The sequence below is a fragment of the Lipotes vexillifer genome, unplaced genomic scaffold, assembly GCF_000442215.2.
Source record: "Lipotes vexillifer unplaced genomic scaffold, Lipotes_vexillifer_v1.1 scaffold158, whole genome shotgun sequence".
Taxonomy (NCBI): domain Eukaryota; kingdom Metazoa; phylum Chordata; class Mammalia; order Artiodactyla; family Lipotidae; genus Lipotes; species Lipotes vexillifer.
Genome location: NW_006788189.1, coordinates 1759847 through 1782825, shown reverse-complemented (window position 1 = coordinate 1782825; position 22979 = coordinate 1759847). Strand labels below are relative to the sequence as shown.

The following is a 22979-nucleotide window of genomic DNA, read 5'->3' as shown; positions in this document are numbered from 1 at the left end:
GAATTCAAAAAAGCGAGAAAAGAAAAAAACGGAGAAGATGAGTAACAAAGAAAAAACAGAAAGAAATTCTCGGAATTGAAGGCCATGAGTTTCCAGACTGAGAGGGTCTACTGAGTGTCCATCATAATAAAAGAAAAAAAAGATCATACTAGTCATATTGTTTTGAAATTTCCAAAAATGAAAAAACAGATTCTAAATTCCTGAGAGAAGGAACACAGGACCACCAGAACAGATCATCAGACTTGCAAGCAGCTGCATTGGAAGCCCCAAGAAAAGGGCCCTGCCTTTGACATTCTGAGGCCCAGCCAAACTACTGATCAAGTGTGAGACTGAATAATGACATCTCCAAGCGAATTCTTAAAAACTTTTCCTCCAGGTACCTTCTCTCAGAAATCTACTAAACGATACACTCCATCAAAACGAGTGACCACGAAAGAGGACACTTGAGATTCGGCAACAGGGACTCCAAAACAGGGAAGAGGCACAAGGAATTCAAAGGATCATGTCAGAGGGACAGTTAGGCAGCATCTCTAAAGACAACAGTTAGGCAGCATCTCTAATCCTAGAGAGCAAGCAGACCAATGCAGAGTAGGAGGATAAAGTGCTGGTTGAGGCTGGTGGAGGATGAAGTACTGGAAGGGATCCACCAGGGAAAGAAAGTGAAAAGAAATCGAGAGATTACCTGATGGATCTGACCCTTCTGAGAAGGAGTTTATGACTACATGAAGAGTCTGAAAAGGACTAATTAGTAATTATATAGAAAACCAAGCGAAAGTAATGACAAGGCAATTATTAACTTCAGGAAAAACAAATGTTAACACAAAGGAAAATGTAAGCACGGTACACTATCTGCCTTGGCTGGAACAATACTTACACAGCCAAAATAATGTAACATTGAACACTAACTTAACCCCAAATACACTGGGAGGATGGAGTGGGGGGAGGGGATGGAGCGGCATATGTAAGACAGCTAAATCCACAACTCCCGTGGTAGGAAATTAATAAGCAATTTCTACAATAATCAAGAAATTACTATATAAATTATTACTCAGAAATATGAAGGTAAATAGAGAAGAGAGTTGAAAGTGGCTATCTTTGGGGAAGAGGAATTGTGAGTAGGAAGACAGGTGCAAGGAACTGCTAGTTTTTGTAAGTCTGTTACTTTGATAAAAAGTAAAATCTTTCCTACATTAATAAAAGGTATGGACCGAAACCTTCAAGATGACGGAGGAGTAAGACATGGAGATCAGCTTCCTCCCCACAAATACATCAGAAATACATCTACATGTGGAACAACTCCTACAGATCACCTACTGAATGCTGGCAGAAGACCTCAGACTTCCCCAAAGGCAAGAAACTCCTCACGTACCTGGGTAGGGCAAAAGGCAAGAAACTCCTCACGTACCTGGGTAGGGCAAAAGAAAGGCAAAGGCAAGAAACTCCTCACGTACCTGGGTAGGGCAAAAGAAAAAACAGAAACAAAAGAATAAGGACAGGACCTGCACCAGTGGGAGGGAGCTGTGAAGGAGGAAAAGTTTCCACTCACTAGGAAGCATCTTCACTGATGGAGATGGAGGTGGGCGGGGGGCAGGTTTCGGAGCCACAGAGGAGAGCACAGCAACAGGGGTGCAGAAGGCAAAGCAGAGATTCCCGCACAGAGGATCAGTGCTGACCAACACTCACCAGCCTGAGAGGCTTGTCTGCTCACCCGCTGGCGCGGGCGGTGCTGCGAGCTGAGGCTCGGGCTTCGGAAATCAGACCCCAGTGAAAGGACTGGGGTTGGCTGCGTGAACACAGCCTGAAGGGGGCTAGTGTACCACAGCTAGCCGGAAAGGAGTCCAGGAAAAATTCTGGAACTGCCTAAGAAGCAAGAGACCACTGTTTCGGGGTGCACAAGGAGAAGGGATTCAGAGAACCGCGTAAACGAGCTCCAGAGATGGGTGTGAGCCACAGCTATCAGTGTGGACACCAGAGACGGGCATGAAATGCTAAGGCTGCTGCAGCCACCAAGAAGTCTGTGTGCAAGCACAGGTCACTGTCCACACCTCCCCTCCCAGGAGCCTGTGCAGCCCGCCACTGCCAGGGTCCCATGATCCAGTGACAACTTCCCAGGGAGAACGCACGGCACGCCTCAGGCTGGTGCAACGTCATGTCAGCCTCTGACGCCGCAGGCTGACCCCACGTCCGGACCCCTCCCTCCCCCCACCGCCTGAGTGAGCCAGAGCCCCCGAATCAGCTGCTCCTTTAACCCCGTCCTGTCTGAGCGAAGAACAGACGCCCTCAGGTGACCTACATGCAGAGGCGGGGCCAAATCGAAAGCTGAACCCCGGGAGCTGTGCCAACAAAGAAGAGAAACGGAAATCTCTCCCAGCAGCCTCAGGAGCAGCAGATTAAATCTCCACAATCAACTTGATGTACCTGCATCTCCGGAATACCTGAATAGACAACGAATCATCCCAAAATTGAGGCGGTGGACTTTGTGTGATTTTCTGTATAGCTTTACTTTTACCATATTTCCTGGGGTTCTGTCTGTCAATTTTTTTTTTAAAACAGTTTTTAGCATTTGTTACCATTGGTGGATTTGTTTTTTGGTTTGGTTGCTCTCTTCTTTCTTTCTTCCTTTTTAACTTTTCCAAATTTTTAACAATATTTTTTATTTTTATTTTTTTATTTTTTGCAGTATGCGGGCCTCTCACTGTTGTGACCTCTCCCGTCGTGGAGCACAGGCTCTGGACGCACAGGCTCAGCAGCCATGGCTCACGGGCCCAGCCGCTCCGTGGCACGTGGGATCTTCCCGGACCGGGGCACGAACCCGCGTCCCCTGCAACGGAAGGCAGACTCCCAATCACTGCGCCACCAGGGAAGCCCCATATTTTTTATTTTTTAGTAACTTTCTTTTCTTTTTTCTTTATTTTTTTCTCCCTTTCCTATGAGCTGTGTGGCTGACAGGGTCTTGGTGCTCGGCCTGGGGTCAGGCCTGTGCCTCTGAGGTGGGAGAGCCAAGTTCAGGACACTGGACCACCAGAGACCTCCCAACTCCATGTAATATCAAACAGCGAAAGCTCTGCCAGAGATCTCCATCTCAACGTTAAGACCCAGCTCCACTCAACAACCAGCAAGCTTCAGTGCTGGACACCCTACACCAAACAACTAGCAAGACAGGCACACAACACCACCCATTAGCAGAGAGGCTGCCTAAAATCATAAGGCCACAGACACCCCAAAACACACCACCAGACCCAATCCTGCCCACCAGAAATACGAGATCCAGCCTCATCCACCAGAACACTGGCACCAGTCCCCTCCACCAGGAAGCGTACACAACCCACGGAACCAACCTTAGCCACTAGGGGCAGACACCATAAGCAACAAGAACTACAAACCTGCAGCCTGTCAAAAGGAGACCACAAACACAGTAAGATAAGCAAAATGAGAAGACAGAAAAACACACAGCAGATGAAGGAGCAAGGTAAAAACCCACAAGACCTAACAAATAAAGAGGAAATAGGCAGTCTACCTGAAAAAGAATACAGAATAATGATAGTAAAGATGATCCAAAATCTTGGAAATAGAATGGAGAAAATACAAGAAACGTTTTAAGAAGGACTTAGAAGAACTAAAGAGCAAACAAACAATGATGAAAAACACAATAAATGAAATTAAAAATTCTCTAGAAGGAATCAATAGCAGAAAAACTGAGGCAGAAGAACGGAGAAATGACCTGGAAGATAAAATAGTGGAAATAATTACCGTGGAGCAGAACAAAGAATGGAAAGAATTGAGGACAGTCTCAGAGACCTCTGGGACAACATTAAACGCACCAACATTCAAATTATAGGGGTCCCAGAAGAGGAAGAGAAAAAGAAAGGGACTGAGAAAATATCTGGAGATTATAGTTGAAAACTTCCCTAACATGGGAAAGCAAACAGTCATTCAAGTCCAGGAAGCACAGAGAGTCCCATAAAGGATAAATCCAAGAAGAAATACACCAAGACACATATTACTCAAACTATCAAAAATTAAATACACAGAAAAAATATTAAAAGCAGCAAGGGAAAAACAAAAAATAACATAGAAAGGAATCCCCATAAGGTTAACAGCTGATCTTTTAGCAGAAACTCTGCGAGCCAGAAGGAAGTGGCAGGACATATTTAAAGTGATGAAAGGGAAAAACCTACAACCAAGAATACTCTACCCAGCAAGGATCTCATTCAGATTCGAAGGAGAAATTAAAACCTTTACAGACAAGCAAAAGCTAAGAGAATTCAGCACCACCAAACCAGCTTTACAACAAATGCTAAAGGAACTTCTCTAGGCAGGAAACACTAGAGAAGGAATAGACCTACAATACCAAACCCAAAACAATTAAGAAAATGGTAATACGAACATACATATAGATAAATGTAAATGGATTAAATGCTCCCACCAAAAGACACAGGCTGGCTGAATGGATACAAGAATAAGACCCATATATATGCTGTCTACAAGAGACCCACTTCAGACCTAGGGACACATACAGATTGAAAGTGAGGGGATGGAAAAAGATATTCCATGAAAATGGAAATCAAAAGAAAGCTAGAGTAGCAATTCTCATATCAGACAAAACAGACTTCAAAATAAAGACTATTACAAGAGACAAAGAAGGACACTACATAATGATCAAGGGATCGATCCAAGAAGAAGATATAACAATTGTAAATATTTAAGCCCCCAACATAGAAGCACCTCAATACATAAGGCAAATACTAACAGCCATAAAAGGGGAAATTGACAGTAACACAATCATAGTAGGGGACTTTAATACTTCACTTTCACCAATGGACAGATCATCCAAAATGAAAATAAATATGGAAACACAGCTTTAAATGATATATTAAACAAGGAGGATTTAATTGATATTTATAGGACATTCCATCCAAAAACAACAGAATACACATTTTTCTCAAGAGCTCATGGAACATTCTCCACGATAGATCATATCTTGGGTCACAAATCAAGCCCTGGTAAATTTAAGAAAATTGAAATTGTATCAAGTATCTTTTCCCACCACAACACTATGAGACTAGATATCAATTACAGGAAAAGATCTGTAAAAAATACAAACACTTGGAGGCTAAACAATACACTACTTAATAACGAAGTGATCACTGAAGAAATCAAAGAGGAAATCAAAAAATATCTAGAAACAAATGACAATGGAGACACAACGACCCAAAACCTATGGGATGCAGCAAAAGCACTTCTAAGAGGGAAGTTTATAGCAATACAATCCTACCTTAAGAAACAGGAAACATCTCGAAAAACCAACCTAACCTTGCACCTAAAGCAGCTAGAGAAAGAAGAACAATAAAACCCCAAAGTTAGCAGAAGAAAAAAAAAATCATAAAGGTCAGACCATAAATAAATGAAATGAAGGAAACGATAGAAAAGATCAATAAAACTAAAAGCTGGTTCTTGAGAAGATAAACAAAATTGATAAACCATTAGCCAGACTCATCAAGAAAAAAAGGGAGAAGACTCAAATCAGTAGGATTAGAAATGAAAAAGGAGAAGTAACAACTGACACTGCAGAAATACAAAAGATCATGAGAGATTACTACAAGCAACTCTATGCCAATAAAATGGACAACCTGGAAGAAATGGACAAATTCTTAGAAATGCACAACCTGCCAAGACTGAATCAGGAAGAAACAGAAAATATGAACAGACCAATCACAAGCACTGAAAGTGAAACTGTGATTTAAAATCTTCCAACAAACAAAAGCCCAGGACCAGATGGCTACACAGGTGAATTCTATCAAACATTCAGAGAAGAGCTAAAACCTATCCTTCTCAAACTCTTCCAAAATACAGCAGAGGGAGGAACACTCCAAAACTCATTATACAGGGCCACCATCACCCTGATACCAAAACCAGACAAAGATGCCACAAAGAAAGAAAACTACAGGCCAATATCACTGATGAACACAGATGCAAAAATCCTCAAGAAAATACTAGCAAACAGAATCCAACAACAAACTAAAAGGATCATACACCATGATCAAGTGGGATTTATCCCAGGAATGCAAGGATTCTTCAGTATACTAAAATCAATCAATGTGATACACCATATCAACAAACTTAAGGATAAAAACCATTTGATCATCTCAATAGATGCAGAAAAAAATTTTGACAAAATTCAACACCCATTTATGATAAAAACCCTCCAGAAAGCAGGCATATAGGGAACTTACCTCAACATAATAAAGGCCATATATGACAAACCCACAGCCAACATCCTTTTCAATGGTGAAAAACTGAAACCATTTCCTCTAAGATCAGGAGGAAGACAAGATTGTCCACTCACTCCTCTATTATTCAACATAGTTCTGGAAGTTTTAGCCACAGCAATCAGAAAAGAAAAAGAAATAAAAAGAATCCAAGGCGGAAAAGAAGAAGTAAAGCTGTCACTGTTTGCAGATGACATGGTACTATACATAGAGAATCCTAAAGATGCTACCAGAAAACTACTAGAGCTAATCAGTGAATTTGGTAAAGTAGCAGGGTACAAAATTAATGCACAGAAATCTCTGGCATTCCTATACACTAATGATGAAAAATCTGTAAGAGAAATTAAGGAAACACTCCCACTTACCATTGCAACAAAAAGAATAAAATACCTAGGAATAAACCTACCTAAGGAGACAAAAGACCTGTATGCAGAAAACTATAAGACACTGATGAAAGAAATTAAAGATGATACAAACAGACAGAGAGATATACCATGTTCTTGGATTGGAAGAATCAATACTGTGATAATGACTATACTACCCAAACAATCTACAGATTCAATACAATGTCTATCAAACTACCAATGGCATTTTTTACAGAACTAGAACAAAAAATTGCACAATTTGTATGGAAACACAAAAGACCCCGAATACCCAAAGCAATCTTGAGAAAGAGAAACAGACCTGGAGGAATCAGACCCCCTGACTTCAGACTATACTACAAAGCTACAGTAATCAAGACAGTATGGTACTGGCACAAAAACAGAAAATTAGATCAATGGAACAGGACAGAAAGCCCAGAGATAAACCCAGGCACATATGGTCACCACCTTTGATAAAGAAGGCAAGAATATACAATGGAGAAAGGACAATCTCTTCAATAAGTGGTGCTGGGAAAACTGGACAGCTACATTTAAAAGAATGAAATTAGAACACTCCCTAACACCATATACAAAAATAAAGTCACATTTAGGATTAAAGACCTAAAGGTAAGGCCAGACACTATAAAACTCTTAGAGGAAAACATAGGCAGAACACTATGACATAAATCACAGCAAGATCCTTTTTGACCCAACTCCTAGAGAAATGGGAATAAAAACAAAAATAAACAAATGGGACCCAATGAAACTTAAAAACTTTTGCACAGCAAAGGAAACCATAAACAAGACCAAAAGACAACCCTCAGAATGGGAGAAAATATTTGCAAATGAAGCAACTGACAAAGGATTAAGCTCCAAAATTTACAAGCAGCTCATGCAGCTCAATATCAGAAAATCAAACAACCCAATCCAAAAATGGACAGAAGACCTAAATAGACATTTCTCCAAAGATATACAGATTGCCAACAAACACATGAAAGGATGCTCAACATCACTAATCATTAGAGAAATGCAAATCAAAAGTACAATGAGGTATCATCTCACACGAGTCAGAATGGCCATCATCAAAAACTCTACAAACAATAAATGCTGGAGAGGGTATGGAGAAAAGGGAACCTCCTTGCACTATTGATAGGAATGTAAATTGATACAGCCACTATGGAGAACATTATGGAGGTTCCTTAAAAAACTAAAAATAGAACTACCATACCACCCAGCAATCCCACTACTGGGCATATACCCCAAGAAAAAACGTAGTCAAAAAGAGTCATGCACCACGATGTTCATTGCAGCTCTACTTACAACAGCCAGGACATGGAAGCAACCTAAGTGTCCATCAACAGATGAATGGATAAAGATGTGGCACATATATACAATGGAATATTACTCAGCCATAAAAAGAAACGAAATTGAGTTATCTGTAGTGAGGTGGATGGACCTAGAATCTGTCATACAGAGTGAAGTCAGAAAGAGAAAAACAAATACCATATGCTAACACATATATATGTTATCTAAAAAAATGGTTCTGAAGAACCTAGGGGGAGGACAGGAATAAAGACACAGAAATAGAGAATGGACTGAGGACACGGAGAGGGGAAGGGTAACCTTGGACGAAGTGAGAGCTCGTCATGGACACTACGTCACACACTACGAAATGTAAAATAGATACTATACTACCAAATGTAAAATAGATAGCTAGTAGGAAGCAGCCGCATAGCACAGGGAGATCAGCTCAGTACTTTGTGACCACCTAGAGGAGTGGGATTGGGAGGGTGGGAGGGAGATGCAAGAGGGAGGAGATATGGGGATATATGTATATGTATACCTGATTCACTTTTTTATACAGCAGAAACTAACACACCATTGTAAAGCAATTATACTCCAATAAAAATGCTTTAAAAAAAAGGGTATGATTTTAGAAATTTCAGCAAATTAATCCTTCTGTGTCTCAGTTTTCTCATCTGTAAAATGAGAATAGTACAATGACCTCATGTGTTGATTAAATCACAGTTTGTGAAGAGAAACTGCTCTGTACCCACCCTTCCCTCTGCATCCCTACCCACCACATAACGAATGAAGGCTTATCTTCTCAGGGTACCTTGCCTTCTGCTCCACTCACAGCACCTGAAGCCCTGCATCACTGTGCACAGAAGCACAGGCCTCTTCCTCCTTTCTTGGCAGGAAATTTTCAACAGCCAGGTTTTAAACACAGTATCTGGGTGGGGCTGTAGGCTAAGGAGGACACTGGTCGGTGTTTCCTAAGAAGTTCTTTCTAGATGCTGGGCCAAACCTTGCCTTCCTGGTCCCTGACCAAATACAGTGTGATCTCATCTCTGGCCAGAGTACCCACTGAGCCTGAAACTGCAGATGCCAAGCCGTGCCCACCTTTAGAGCCCAGCTCCACATCATCACAACTCTAGGCCCCGCTCCCTCAGCTCAGAGTGACCAGGCCCCCGTTCCCATGCACTCTAACCAATGACTCTGACCACTTGCCCTTTTGTCTTACCTGGTCCCTGGGACCACAGAACTAGACCTTTAGATACTAAGAAGTTCCTGAGAGCTTCGAGAAGAAAACAGGCACCTTCTATACTCTCACATGGGGAAGTTGAACTGGCTTTGGAGGCTACTCTAACTTTCCAATTCTTACTTGTTCAGTCGAATGGCATATTCCTTCAGAGCAAACACGTTGTCAGCAAAAACAATAATCTTGTCATTCCTCCTTTCATGAAACTTGATCAGAAACTGGCAAGCTCTGAATTTGTTGGGGTTCATGGTGTACAGCAAGATTCGTTTCTTGGTTTTGATTGCCACATACTCCCGGTAAAACTCAGGAGACATCGGGCACCAAACCTGTGATACAATAAGAATCAGGGGTCAGTATACAAGTTTAAGCATCATACAACTGGGAACTTCAGCAAATTAGCTTTAAAACAAATCAAGACACAACCAATGGTATGTGAATTATATCTCAATAATATTGTACACACACACACACACACACACACACACACACACACACACACACACACACACACCACAAAACAAAACCTAATACCCAGTGTTGAACCAGGATATTCTCACATGTTAATAACAGAGATTTTAAAATGCATCAGTATCCAAGGAATTATTCTCACACCAGCTCCAAGTGAAGAAAATCAGATTCCCAGCCAGTGGTGTAAACAATCCCTCCCATTTAGATCACACCTCCACACACAGCACTGCTACAGAGAACTGCACACACACTTGCCAGCTCTGTCTGTTGGGTTAGCCTAGCAATGACATCCCAGGAGTAATGAACACACCAGCACCCAGATCTTGGCTTTTAAATTACATTCTCTGCTAAAAGGGCTCCATGGTGAAATGGCTGATTCTAGGGCCAGGGCAGGGAAAGTACCAGATGAGCCGGAAATATCTTACTGTGCCAGAAAGCAAGGAAGTGCTCAAAGTCTGATGGGAACATGTCAAATGGTCATAGAAACTAGCTTGAATGTAGTCCCACTGGTCACATCTGAGACAATTTGAGCATCTAAATAAGAATGACAGTAACATTCCTGAGGGCCTCCTCTCTGCTAAGCCCTGTGCTTGGCTGTTGACAAACTAAAGGAAGCTCGGGCAAGTACACTGAAGTGTCATGACTAAAGGTCTCAAGGCTGTGTACAGACAAAAAGACCCTCCAGGAGCTTTGCACTGGAACAAGCCATAGCCTACACTGGCAGACTGAGCTTTTGGTTGCGACCAGCACCACTTCTGTGTGATCGTCACAGAACACTCCTTCATGCTGCCACCACTGCAGAATTAGCTGACATGGTTATGTGTCAAACTCTGTGCTGAGCTCAAATCTAAGTTTTGCTGTCGTTACCTTTTCTGATTCTCTCTGGGACATATCCTATTATGACCCCTTTAGAATTTCTAGTTCTTCATAACCAAAGCAATTCTTTTTTCACAGTAAAATCTTTAAAATCATGCATTTCCCAGAATATGAAACACAATTGGCCAATGAATGTATGAAAAGATACTCAATGTCATCAGTAAACAGGAAAACACAAATTAAGACCATAAAAAGATACCATTTCACACTTATCAGGTCTGCAAAAATTAAAAGAAGACATTTCCATATTAGGTGCTGGAGATGTGGAGCTAGCTCACTCACCCTGGACGAGAGTGTTAACTGGTGCAACCACTTTGGGAAACAGAGTTTTCCACATGACTAGTGAAGTGAGCCCTTGACCCAGCAATGCTACTTCTAGGTGCACCTGCCAGAGCAGTGGCCTTCAAACTTGGACCAGTTTATGTCATAAACTAAACATTCCCACACACAAACACAGTCTTAGAACAATATATACCTTTAATACATATTATGCATTCTGGTAGATTCTATTCTATCCTGATCATGACGCACCGAAGTGATGTCACCATCTACTACGTGGTCACAGTCCACAGTGTGAACACTGCTTTAGAAAACGTCTGACACAGGAAACAGGTACAAAAAATACATGCAGCAATACTGTCATAACAACAAAAAAGCTAAGCTCCAAATTCAGAGACAGCGTTCGCCTAGGGTTGGGACTAGAAGCAGGGCCTTGCTAATGGGCACAAGGGAACTTTTGGGGATGGGGGAGATGCTCTAAAACTGGATTGGGGGCATAGCTGCACAACTCTTTACATTTACTAAAATCACAAAAGTTATAAATCACACTATTTACTTACAACAGATGAATGTTATGGAACATAAACTAGACCTCAACAAGGCTGTGAAAAAAAACAACTTAGCAACCCAAACATCTGTCGACGTTAGAAAAGATTTTATTTTTACTTCTGTGTAATATTCCATTAGCTATCAAATTGTGGTATATTTGTCCAATGGAATACTACAGAGGAATTAAAACTAATAAACTACAGCTACATGTATCATTAAAAAAATAATGCATTATGCAAAGAAAAAAATACTAAGCAAAAGACAGAAGTCATACAAGAACACATATAACCTGATTCTATTTGCATATACATCAAGATTTTTTAAAAGGCAAAGCTAAACAATGAATGTTTAGGGAATTATACATAGGAAGTAAAATAATAAAGAAAAGCAAGATGACAAACCTAAGCTCCAAGACAGCGGTTACCCTGGCAGGGGGAGGGGAGATGCAACTAGAGAGGAACAGGTGCCTCAAAAGTTCTGACAATGCTGTGTGTAAGGTGGGTGCTGATTACGAAGATGTAACCAAAGAGTAAGGAAGCTTCTCGACAGAGCAAGCCCACCTGCACAGCTTCCTTATACTCACCTTCACCCGAGAGGCCCATGTCTGCCCTCTGAGGACACAGCCCACCCTACTCTAGCCACTGAGTGACAGTCATTTTAAGGTACCAGAAAGGATTTCTGTTGCTGTTCCTTCTGAGAAGACTTACCTTGCTTTGAACATGTATTTTAAACACATACCTGTGCAGGTATTCATCACAGAATATAGGGAAAATGGGTTCTTAGAAATAAAATAATCAAGGTCACATGTGCCTTCTGGGGGCATCAAAACCAACAGGCTTTGGTACTGGGGGTGGCCTGTGGGTTGCCCACGCAGGACCAGCAAGAATCCCTCTGGGGTGAGGGTGGGCAGGAGTACCCTGAGGTGCTCAATCCCAAAGAGGACGAAATGCCAAGCCAGCCTGGATTAGCCTCCTGACCTGACCACTTCCTGTGTGCCCGTGGACAAGTGATTCTGCTTCACACATCTGTGAAATCGCGGGAGACTGCCCACCCCACGGTGGGCTGAGGGTACTGCACGAGGGGGCAGCACTTTTGCTCAGGTCCTGACCTGTGTACCTGCCCACGAGGAATCGACCTGATCCATTTCCCTCCCCCAGGGACCGTGCCAGGAAGGGGACAGCTACCTCAGCGCACTGGACTTTGGCGATGTAGCCGTTGTTCTGCAGCTCCATCCAGTTGGCTTCATACAGCTTGGGTCCAATCAGAAAATTTAAGTCGACAATTTTGTCATCTTCCCGGACGAGGGTTGCGGTCAAGCCCAGTTTGCAGTGAGCCTGCACAATGGTGAGCACCCGTCGGAACATCTTGGCTGGGGAAACAATCGGCGCATTCACGCTGTCACTTTTTTAAATGCTCAAAGTACCAAAGATAGCCTCGACGTAATACTGGCCCGGGACACTGCACGGCTGACCCCCGGGCTTATGGATCACAGAAACCTGGCTCTAGACAAGAATGATTAGGTGCGAATGCTTAATTTCCACTTTTAGACCTGTCCAAAAGAAGGGTGAAAAGGAGAACAAGAGAGGGAGACGACCTGGAGGAAGCCCCAAGCTAGGGAACCCCAGCACTCCCCTCACAACAGCTCGGCTATCAGGAGCACAAACAGCAATCTGAAACATGACCTACACTTAAAATGCCACTGAGCTCTGAATCATGCAAGGAATTGGTTCACCCTGAGGCCTGTACCTCGGTTACCGGGAAGATGGTGGGGTATCTGGAGGACCAGAGGAATGAAAGGAGCTCCACTTCCCACCACCCTCCCAGAAACCAGGAAGAAACAAGTGAGAGATGAAACCCCAGGCACCTCTCCCACCTTAAGAAACGTCCCTCTCTACACTCTTCCAATTACATTCATTCTGGTCAACCAGCAACGTCCTTTGCCTTCCTTTCGCTTGAATGTTATCATTCTTTCTGAGGTATCGAATTAAATAAAATAAACACTAAAAGCGTACAAGATATTCATTTTTAAAAACTCAATTTATGGGTTTCCACAGGCTCACCTTTTAAAAACTCTTAACACTATGAAGAAAGGTAAAAATGTTGAAGTCATGCTTATCTTATATCCAATTAAAGGCAAGGTTAGTGATACTTCAGAAATAGACCTGGGAATTCCCTGGCTGTCCAGTGGTTAGGGCTCCATGCTTTCATGGCCAAGGGCCGGGGTTCAATCCCTGGTCAGGGAACTGAGATCCACAAGCCGCCATGGCACGACCGGATTTTAAAAAAAAAAAAAAAGAAAGAAATAGACCTAACAATCCGAGAGAAAGAAGGGCAGACGTCACCAAAATGCAAACCAAAAACATAAGAACAATAAAATAACAAAGGGCGGTCTAACCCCAGTAAGTGCCCAGGTCTCACGGTTTCACACACTGAAGCCTAACACAGCTTGCACACACCCCTGGAAAACAAACAAACAAAAAACCAGGGTCAGGCTATGTCCAAGGACTGTGCCGGCTCAAAAAAAGGGCAGCCAAGGACCCCAGACCAGGTTCCACATGTCAGAAAGACATGGTAGCCAAGGCAGTGGAGACCCCAAGCTACTGTGGGCTCCAGGGAGGCAGCATTGGGGTGGCCTGGGGACTGCATCAACCCGAGGGGAGCACAACGCAGGGACCCTGCCTGGACACTCTGCAGCCAGAAACAAGCCTTCCCCGAGGCATCGGCCCTGCAAACGAGTCACGTCCCACTGCTACGTTCTCTCACAGCCATAACAGCTGTCACGGGGGAAGAACTCACATACAATGACGTGCATGGCTCCATGAATTTTTACACAGGTACATACCAGATGATGGGAGTGTTCTCAGCACCCAGAAGTCTCGCCTCTGACCCCTCTGGTCAACACCAGCACTCTCCCTCAAGGGAAGCCCAATCCAACTTTAGTCACCAGAGAGGAGGTCTGCCTCCGGTCTGAAGTTCATGTAAATGGAATCACAGTACGTACTTTGCGTGTGTGGCTTGTTTCACCAGACATTATGTCGCAGTTGTCATTTGACATTTATTTGTGTGATTTTCTGACTGTCTCTCCCACTTTGTCTCCGGTGCCAAGCAGAGTGCCTGGTACTTAATGGGTTCTCAATAAATACTTGTTAAAATAATGAAAGTGGCACAGTGCCTTGCATGCAGGAAACACCTAATATATGCAAGTACTGTAATAAGAATTTCTTATTAATATAATGACTTAATAGGCCTCCTTTTGGAAGATCTATAAAAGAACACAACAATCTTTACCTTCTGGGATAAATCTCAAAGATTTACCATTCTACCTAGTCCAAGTGGTAATGTTTATGGCAGAATCTTACTCTGATTTGCTAGAATTCCCTATTTAACATCTGCTCTCTGGCCCAGTGAGCATGGCCATAGGGTTTATAAGGCCTGAATGCAAAATCCTTTAGAGCAGTTTGGTTTCACTCTTCTACCTAAACAGAGGCAAACTGCTCCAATGAACCAGAGGAGAGACAGACACACCTGGTGAACCGTGTGGGGTACACCTCTATATCCTCATCACCAGATAACGAACCCCAAGCCTGGCTGCCACCCTCTGAGACCTGGGGCCCAAGTTAAAGAGGAACACCAACGTATGCTAAATATATCCTCCGGCAGAAGGCCTCAAACATCCCCACGCTTCAAACACAGCCTTCAACTAAACTGCTACAAAGCAATTCCAAAGTCGTTTATAAAAGATGTTTCTCTAGATCACCAATTCCCAATCCAGTCAGACCCAATACCCACCCTCTCCTTAAAAGTTTTTTTTTTCTCTTGGTTTAGTTTTTAAATATCACACAGTAAACTGCACTTCTTCTGAGGGTGGGTGGGTGAGAGTGGTTCTACACATGTTCATACGTGTGCAGACTCGCGTAGCCACCACCACCATCATACTCGGGAGACGAACCAATCCATGCCCCAAAAGCTGCCTCGTGCTCTCCCTGTCCAGTCATACCCTCCCCACCCCACCGCGGCACCCACCCATCTGTTCTCCGTCACTACAGTTTTGTCTTTTCAAGAATGTCCTACCAAAGGCATCACACACTCTGTAACCTCTTGGGACTGGCTGATTTCACTCAGCACGAAGCCTCTGAGACTCCTTTCCACAGAGCGTCCCAGCGGTTGAGGGGCCAGCTTGTCCATCCAGCCACTCACTCACTGACAGGCATTTCCGCTGTTTTCAAGGTTTCGGAGATTACGACCAGAGCTGCTTCTATAAACATTCATGCACAGGTTTTTGTGTGAACCTAAGTTTTCATTTCTCTAGGATAGATGCCCAGAGTGGGACTGCTGGGTCTATATGGTAATTTTCTAATAAACTGCCAAACCTCCCCAGTGACTGTACATTTTGCACTTCCTCTGGCCACGTATGACAGTTCCAGCTGATCTGCACTCTTGTCAGTACTTGGTACTGTCAATATTTTTTATTTTAGCCACTCTAATAGGTCTGTAGTGGCATCTCATTGTGGCTTTAACCTGCATTTCCCTGGGGACTAATGCTGCAGAACATCTTTCAAATGCTTACTGGCGTCTGTATACTCTCTTGAGTGAAAATCTGTTCACGTTTTTTGCCCGTTCTCTAACATTTCTGCCTTTGCCTGACTGTAACAACAATCAAATTAACATGTCTACAGCCTAACTCCTGATCTTCTCTCTCCAAACCTGCACCTTCTAGAGTCTTCCCCATCCCAACACCCACTCCACCCTTCTGATGGCTCAGGCCAAAAGCTGACAGTCATCCTTGATTCCTCTTTCTTTCAGAACCACATCTAACCAGCCCACTTAACCTTCACAACATAACCAGAATCAGTTTACCTTTATTCTTACTGGTCCAAGCCTCATGCTGGGATTCCACCAACTAACCTACCTAGCTGCTCTCCACCCTTGCTTCCTGCAGTCTCTTCTCAGCACAGCAGCCAGGGTGATATTTTTATAACATTAAGTCAGATAATGTCACCCCCGGCTCAAATCCCTCCAATGGCTTCTCACCCAGAGTGCAAGCCAAAGACCTCTTTCAGGTCCTACAGGATTGGCTCCGACACCCTCCGACCTGAGCTTTGACCACTCTCCTCCACGTCCCCCTCCAGCTGCAGGGCTACAGTACTGTCAGGCCATGCAAGTACTACTTCCCCACCTCAGGACTGCTTCCTTCTACCCGAGAGACCCCTCTCATCCCTACCTGGCCTGCTGTGAACATCTCTCGGTGTTTTCAGACATCCAGAGGTGTTGGAGGAGCTCTCATTACACAGAAAAAAACAGATAGAAAGGCCATTTTGACAATGTTTTGAATACTCTATGTGAAAATACCTCTGATTTCATTTACTTCAGAGTAATCTCTAATTTACACTTCGTAATTGATCTGGGTTACCCATTAACTTGTTTTATCAAGAAAGGTTTGCCTGGGCTTCCCTGGTGGCGCAGTGGTTGAGAATCTGCCTGCTAATGCAGGGGACACGGGTTTGAGCCCTGGTCTGGGAGGATCCCACATGCCGCGGAGCAACGAGGCCCGTGAGCCACAACTACTGAGCCTGTGCGTCTGGAGCCTGTGCTCCGCAACAAGAGAGGCCGCGATAGTGAGAGGCCCGCGCACCGCGATGAAGAGTGGCCCCCGCTTGCCACAACTAGAGAAGCCCTCGCACAGAAATGAAGACCCAACACAGCAAAAATAAATAAATTAATTAATAAACTCCTACCCCCAACATCTTCTTTAAAAAAAAAAAGGTTTGCCTGGAATGCTATTCAGTAATAAAAGGAACACAGCATTGGTACGTATTACAACGTTGGTAAACCACTGTGTGAAGTGAACGAAGTCAGATAAAAGAAAATACATATTATGTGATTCTGTGAATATATTTCCAGAAAAGGCATGTCTCTAGAAACAGAAAGCAATTCAGTGACTGCCTGCGGCTAAGGATGAAAACACCGATGGTAAGTATGAGGACGATGTTCTAAAACTGGGTCATGGTGATGGTCGCACCAACTCCATTTTACTAAAAATCCTGAATCGTATACTTATGATGGGTAGATTTTACGGTTTATAAATTATGTCAATATGGCTGTTTAAAAGGACTGCTGGCAATACTTGGACTTCTGTAACATATTAAGGAACAATACTTTAGTCCTCAAATAAAACAAATATTGCAAGGAGTTTTTTGTGCTCCCAGTCTAGTTTTTGCAGGACCGAAAAGAAAAAAAATGGGTTAAGGGTAAGTGGAGGTGCAACAGTTGAGAGGGAGGATGGAAGAAAATATCACTTTCTAGATGACTACTCTGGGCCAGTGATTAAGGAAGCTGCCAGTGTGTACATCCACCTACCACTAAGCCCCACCCCACCCCACCCACCCATGCTCATGGAAATCAATCTGTCTCTACGATGAGTAGGCATCCGAGCTCTCAGCCTGCTTACCTGGTATGGTGTGTACTTCGTCCAGGATCATGAGGCCCCACTCCTGAGTTTTGAGCCACTCCATCACCCGCTCGGCCTCCCAGGACCTTTTGGTGGTGTGGCCCAGCATGGAGTAGGTGCTGATGGCAATGGAGCAGCCTATGGGCTTGTCCTTGGCGTCGGAGGTAAAGCGGCAGATCTGGCTGTCGTCAATGGTGGACCACATCTTAAACTGGGCTTTCCACTGCTCCACAGACACAGCTGAGTTGCCCAGCACCAGGCAGCGTTTTCTGACTGTGCACGCAGCTGTCACGCCAACCAAGGACTTCCCAGCACCTACGAGAAACCAAAGGGCAATCCTACCCAAGGCCGGGTTGAAATGAGGGACAGGGACAGACAGAAGGACTTGTCAGCCCACCAATCTGGCCAAAATTATTTGTAATAATCCTCACGGCTGACACTGTTGAGGTGCTTACTGCTCCAAACCTGTTTCCTTCTTTAGAAAAAGGAGGCACACACACTTCACACACAAACGTGAGAATTAAAAGACACAAGCGCCAGGTCCTATTAAAGCACTGTACATGCATCTCATTTAAATGTTGAAAAACAACATTTGTCAAAATAAACCATAGGTAAGAGACACTCCTATTATTGCCATTTTAAACATGGGAAAACTAAAGCTGAGGGGTAAGTCACCCAAGGCCCTGGGACAGCAGTGCTGCTGCGGTACAGTGTGCCCAACACCCAGACTACCTCAGGAGGGACTCAGTAAAAGACAGCTACTATGATGACACAACAAACTGGGCTGAGCACTTGGGACTGCGGTACGTACGCTGCTACTGGCAAAGACAGAGGAAGGTGAAACTCCAGCGGCTTCTGAGTTTACTACCACCTACTGTGTGAAGATCAAGATTAAAAATCAAGCTATTCCTTGAAACAGCAATTCTTCCTTTACCAGGGGTGTGCATCAAAATAACCCATGAGGCTTTAAAAAAAAAAAAAAAATCTGAAGGTGCCTGCCCCTACCCTAGAGAGTCTGCCTTCTTGAGTATGGGGTAGGCCACCAGCTGAGCCTACTGTGACCTCTGGCCAAGAACCTAGGCCAGACCTGACACGACTTAGGACAAATGATGTTAGACGGGTGCCAAGGGGGCTGCCACAGCCCCTTCTTGGATGTGCACACTGTAATAAGCAGTCCAGGACCAAACAAAGTTTCTGTGCTAGGGATCCTCCAAATATACACAACTTACAAAACTGAGTGTGAGGAACTCTAAGCCCAGGATGTAAACTAGCCCTTTCCCACAACACCATCCTTCCTCACTGCCCAAGACTTTATACACTGCTTAGCTGATTGGTTCACTGTCTGAGCTACCCCACCACAATGAGCTCCATGAGGTCAGGAGTGTTGTTCTATCCACCATTACATGCCCAGCGTGGAGGTCAGAGCCCTGCACAGAGCAAGCATGCAAGTATTCATCAAGTCATGAATCAGGGAGCCATGTGACACTGGCTGTTCCCTGACCAGGTGGGATTTAGAGGAAGGCCCTCAGGGAGAGCGTAAGGCAGATCTGGACAGAGCAGCCTAGCCATCTTCTTCACTCAGGCATCACTCACCACAAGGAAGGACGATGACCCCGGAACGTGCGCGCCCATTCCCAAACATCTTCCGCAAGCTCTTCTCCTGATAAGGTCTAAGGACAGCTGTGGGTTTCAGGTCAATGTTGATGTCAGGGTTGACAGAATCATTCCGGAAGTCGTATTCTGCTAACAGAGGGTACTCCAGGTGGATGCAACGTTTCTGGAGTTCCTCAATCATTTCCTGGAAAGTGAGCATGAAGGTTTTATAATCTTGTTAACTCCAAAGTGTGCTCACAAACAGCACACATTCTAAGGAGCCTAATGATTTAAAGAAAAAAAAAAGGTTAGCTAGACTTTTAAATTTCAGATCTTGCTTGATGACAGCCAGCTTAAAGCACAGACTAAGGGCCCCAAACTAAGGACATGGACAAAATTAAATCCAATCAGCCACCAAAAATGCTCCCCAGGCACTGTTTCTCACATCTCCCCAGGAACTTGTGAACACTGACCCACCAGCCTGAAAAACAGGACACTCAGATCTAACTCCATCAGGAAGAATGGTGCTGCAGTGCACAGATACCAAAATTTGGGGACAGATGGGGATTCCTTCCTCTTACACAGGCCACAAACAGTCCATGAAGGGCTGAACCAGCTTCTGACACCAGCTTAGAGAAGCAACCAGGAGGGGTACGTTCACTAACCTGCTTGACTTCAAAAGATACTGTCTGTGTCTCTTCTTCTTCCTCCTCGTCCTTGTCCATTTGCTCATAAAAGTCAAAGAGGTCTGTGGGGATGTCAGATTTACCCTGTGGATCTGTCACCCGGGAAGTGGATGGCCCACCGCTGCCTTCAGCACTCTTAGCGATCTGAAAGAGAAAGGCAGGATCTGGACTTGCACAAAACATTTAGCCCTACTGTTACCAAGCAATAAAGCTGCAAGAAAACAAGGACTACTAGACTGCAAATGCTGGCCTAAAAGCACCTGAGAGAATTAAAATCCTAAATGCGTCCACCCCCAAGGGTGACCCAGGAGGCCACATACAGCAGATTTGCTTGTGAAAGTCTCTGTGATGAGCTCGGTTGCCTCCCCCTCAGAGTTCCTCAGGCGGCATTCCCGGATCATGGGATCCTGGAGAAGATGCTGGATGACATCAGGGTGAGAACTTTCAACGAAGTACCTGTAAGAAGGGAGGAAGGAGGTGCGTACTGACCAGTACACCATTTTCAGAAGGTTCCACTGCTCACTCATAAGATGATCTGGAGATAGCAGCCCAAGGCCTCTCTCCATGCTCACCCTCCCCCAACCCTTTGCCAAATCTGAGATATGAGCTACTGGCCATGACAAAATACACGAGGGTTGTAGGCAAAGCCCCACTGTGAAGACAAACTAGCAGGGATCTGAACCCCAGCTCCACTGTTCAGGGGAATACAGTGGTCAGTGAATGAATTTCCGGTTTTGGCCACATCACTTCACTTTTTCCTTTTAGCCCCTTACTCGGGGGAGTAGGTGTTAGTGCAGAGCAGACAGTCCACAAGTGTTAGCTCCTTGCCACCTGATATGCAGAGGGTGAACGTGCCTTGGATGGCACCCCTTACCTGTTGTGCTTCAGGACCAGCTTGACTTTGCCATAGCTGACAGTACATAACTGCAAGAAATGACAACACCATACAGGCAAAATGAGCAATATGCACCTCACTGAGAACTCGTTCATTACTGGGCCCATCTTACTACCTATCAAACAAGTGAACAGTTCATTTTACTTTAGGAAAATCCAATGTGCAATCCTACAGGGGGTAGATCTGCCTAAACTGAGCTTTTCTATTAGCTCCTACTTTTTGAGGGCAAAACCTTCCTCTTGCCTGGTTAATTCTGATGCACATCCCTTAATCTAAAAAATGCTGCTTAGAATCTTTCTTTTATTTTCTCTTTCCCGTTCTTCTCCATTCCCAGAGACCCATCCTAATCCAGGAGTTCATCTCATTGTACCAGTACTACCACAGATCCCAGCACAAAGCTGGTAGTTATGTGTCCACTAATTGTGAGCTGCGTAAATTAAATGTGAAGCCTCTGGCCTCCTCACCAATGTTCCTATCTCCCCAACTAGATGTAAGCCTCTTGATGGTAGAAAATCCTTCCAGGTTCCCAAAAACCTTTAGGATGGAATGCAGCAGAGATTATACAGTAGCCACGAAAATTCACAATTCAGATCTCAGGCTGCTGCCACCTCCACTGCTGCCCTTCTGCAACTACCACTGCACTAACCAACACCCACATTCCCACAGGCAGCTCCCAACCAAGACTGAGAACAGCCAGGGTACTGAAATAGGCTCATTCTACAAGGTGCAAGCCCTTCTCCCAGGGCACCCTTTCATATCAGAAGAAAGGAGAACTCTCTACAGGGCTCCTGCCAGCTTCTCTGAGATTGGCTTCATTACTGTACTGGATGCCTGTGGCACTCATCTTCAGCCACTTCAGATCTGCGGGTCTGAATCTAATTCCCTGTAGATCAGCCGAGGACAACGAAAGCCACTGTCCATCTCTTTTTAATGGTATTTACTATCTCTCAGAACAAACCCAAGCAGGTTCAAGTGCTTGTCACATAGAACCCTATCCACTTCAAACTTTCAAGTCCTTTTTGACTTTTCCTCATGGAAGTTGTTGACTAGCGGTCTCATGCAGGTATGCAATCTTAGATGGAGTTTATCATCTGTACTAACTTGCTCAGGTTACCATATAGAACACCACAGACTGAGTTGTTTAACAACAGAAACTTATTTCTAGAAGTCCAGGATCATGATGGCAGCCATTTCGTTTCCAGTGAATGTTCTCTTCCTGGCTTCTAGGGGGCTACCTTCTTGCTCTATGCTCACATTACGTCTTCCTTGTACAACTGAAGAGAAAAAGAGAGCACACACGCCTTCTGGTGTCTTTTCTTATAAGGACACTCATCCTATTTGCCCCACTCTTATAACCACGTTTAACTCTAATTATAACCTTACCCCCAATACAGTCACATTACGGGTTAGGTCCTCAACACACGAATTCTGGAGGGGGCACAATTCAGTCCGTAACATCATTCACTTCAGGCTATACTCCCAAATAACCCAGGCCAGAATGGGCCTGAATTAGTAACCTCGCTGTGTTAGCACCCACTGGCTAAGAGCAGCTCATGGGAAGTCTGCCCTCAGCAAAACACAATGCTGGATCCAGAGAAGTAGCAGCTGGGGTAATCGGTTACTATGCTCCCCACACTGAATCTGAATGGCATTTTCATGACTGGTACAAGTTAACAATGTATAGCACCTGTCCCCACTATCACTACGTTACGAAGGAGGGCAAAAGAGCCAGCCTTAGCCCCCACTTGCCTTAATAAACTGAATAATTCCATCAGGGACTCCCGTCTTGCTGAGCTTCCTGAGGTATTCAGTGATGTCACTAGTTTGCAGCCCAACGCTGACAGCCGCGTACAGGGAGTAGGCAGTTAGTTTGTACTCATGCACGTGGGTTGGTCGGCACACCGGCTCTGCAATAGCCACCAGGAAGTCTTGAGCATATTTGTAAACTGGAGAGAAGGCTTCTAAGAAGATGTGGCCATCAGGAGCCTGAGAAACACCAAATGGACACAACA

At 44.3% G+C, this 22979-nt stretch overlaps 1 protein-coding gene across 1 annotated transcript in view; it reads right to left on the bottom strand.

Moving 5' to 3' along the window:
• The window catches only part of ERCC3 (ERCC excision repair 3, TFIIH core complex helicase subunit), a 37259-nt gene that overhangs the window by 13066 nt on the left and 1214 nt on the right, over nt 1–22979 (bottom strand). The window contains exons 3-10 of the mRNA XM_007461304.1: nt 22717–22953; nt 20947–20996; nt 20393–20528; nt 20052–20216; nt 19387–19591; nt 17794–18108; nt 12530–12714; nt 9297–9499 (exon numbers count right to left, since the gene is read on the bottom strand). Coding sequence (XP_007461366.1) covers nt 9297–9499; nt 12530–12714; nt 17794–18108; nt 19387–19591; nt 20052–20216; nt 20393–20528; nt 20947–20996; nt 22717–22953 — 1496 coding nt within the window. The remainder of the gene's footprint in view (nt 1–9296; nt 9500–12529; nt 12715–17793; nt 18109–19386; nt 19592–20051; nt 20217–20392; nt 20529–20946; nt 20997–22716; nt 22954–22979) is intronic.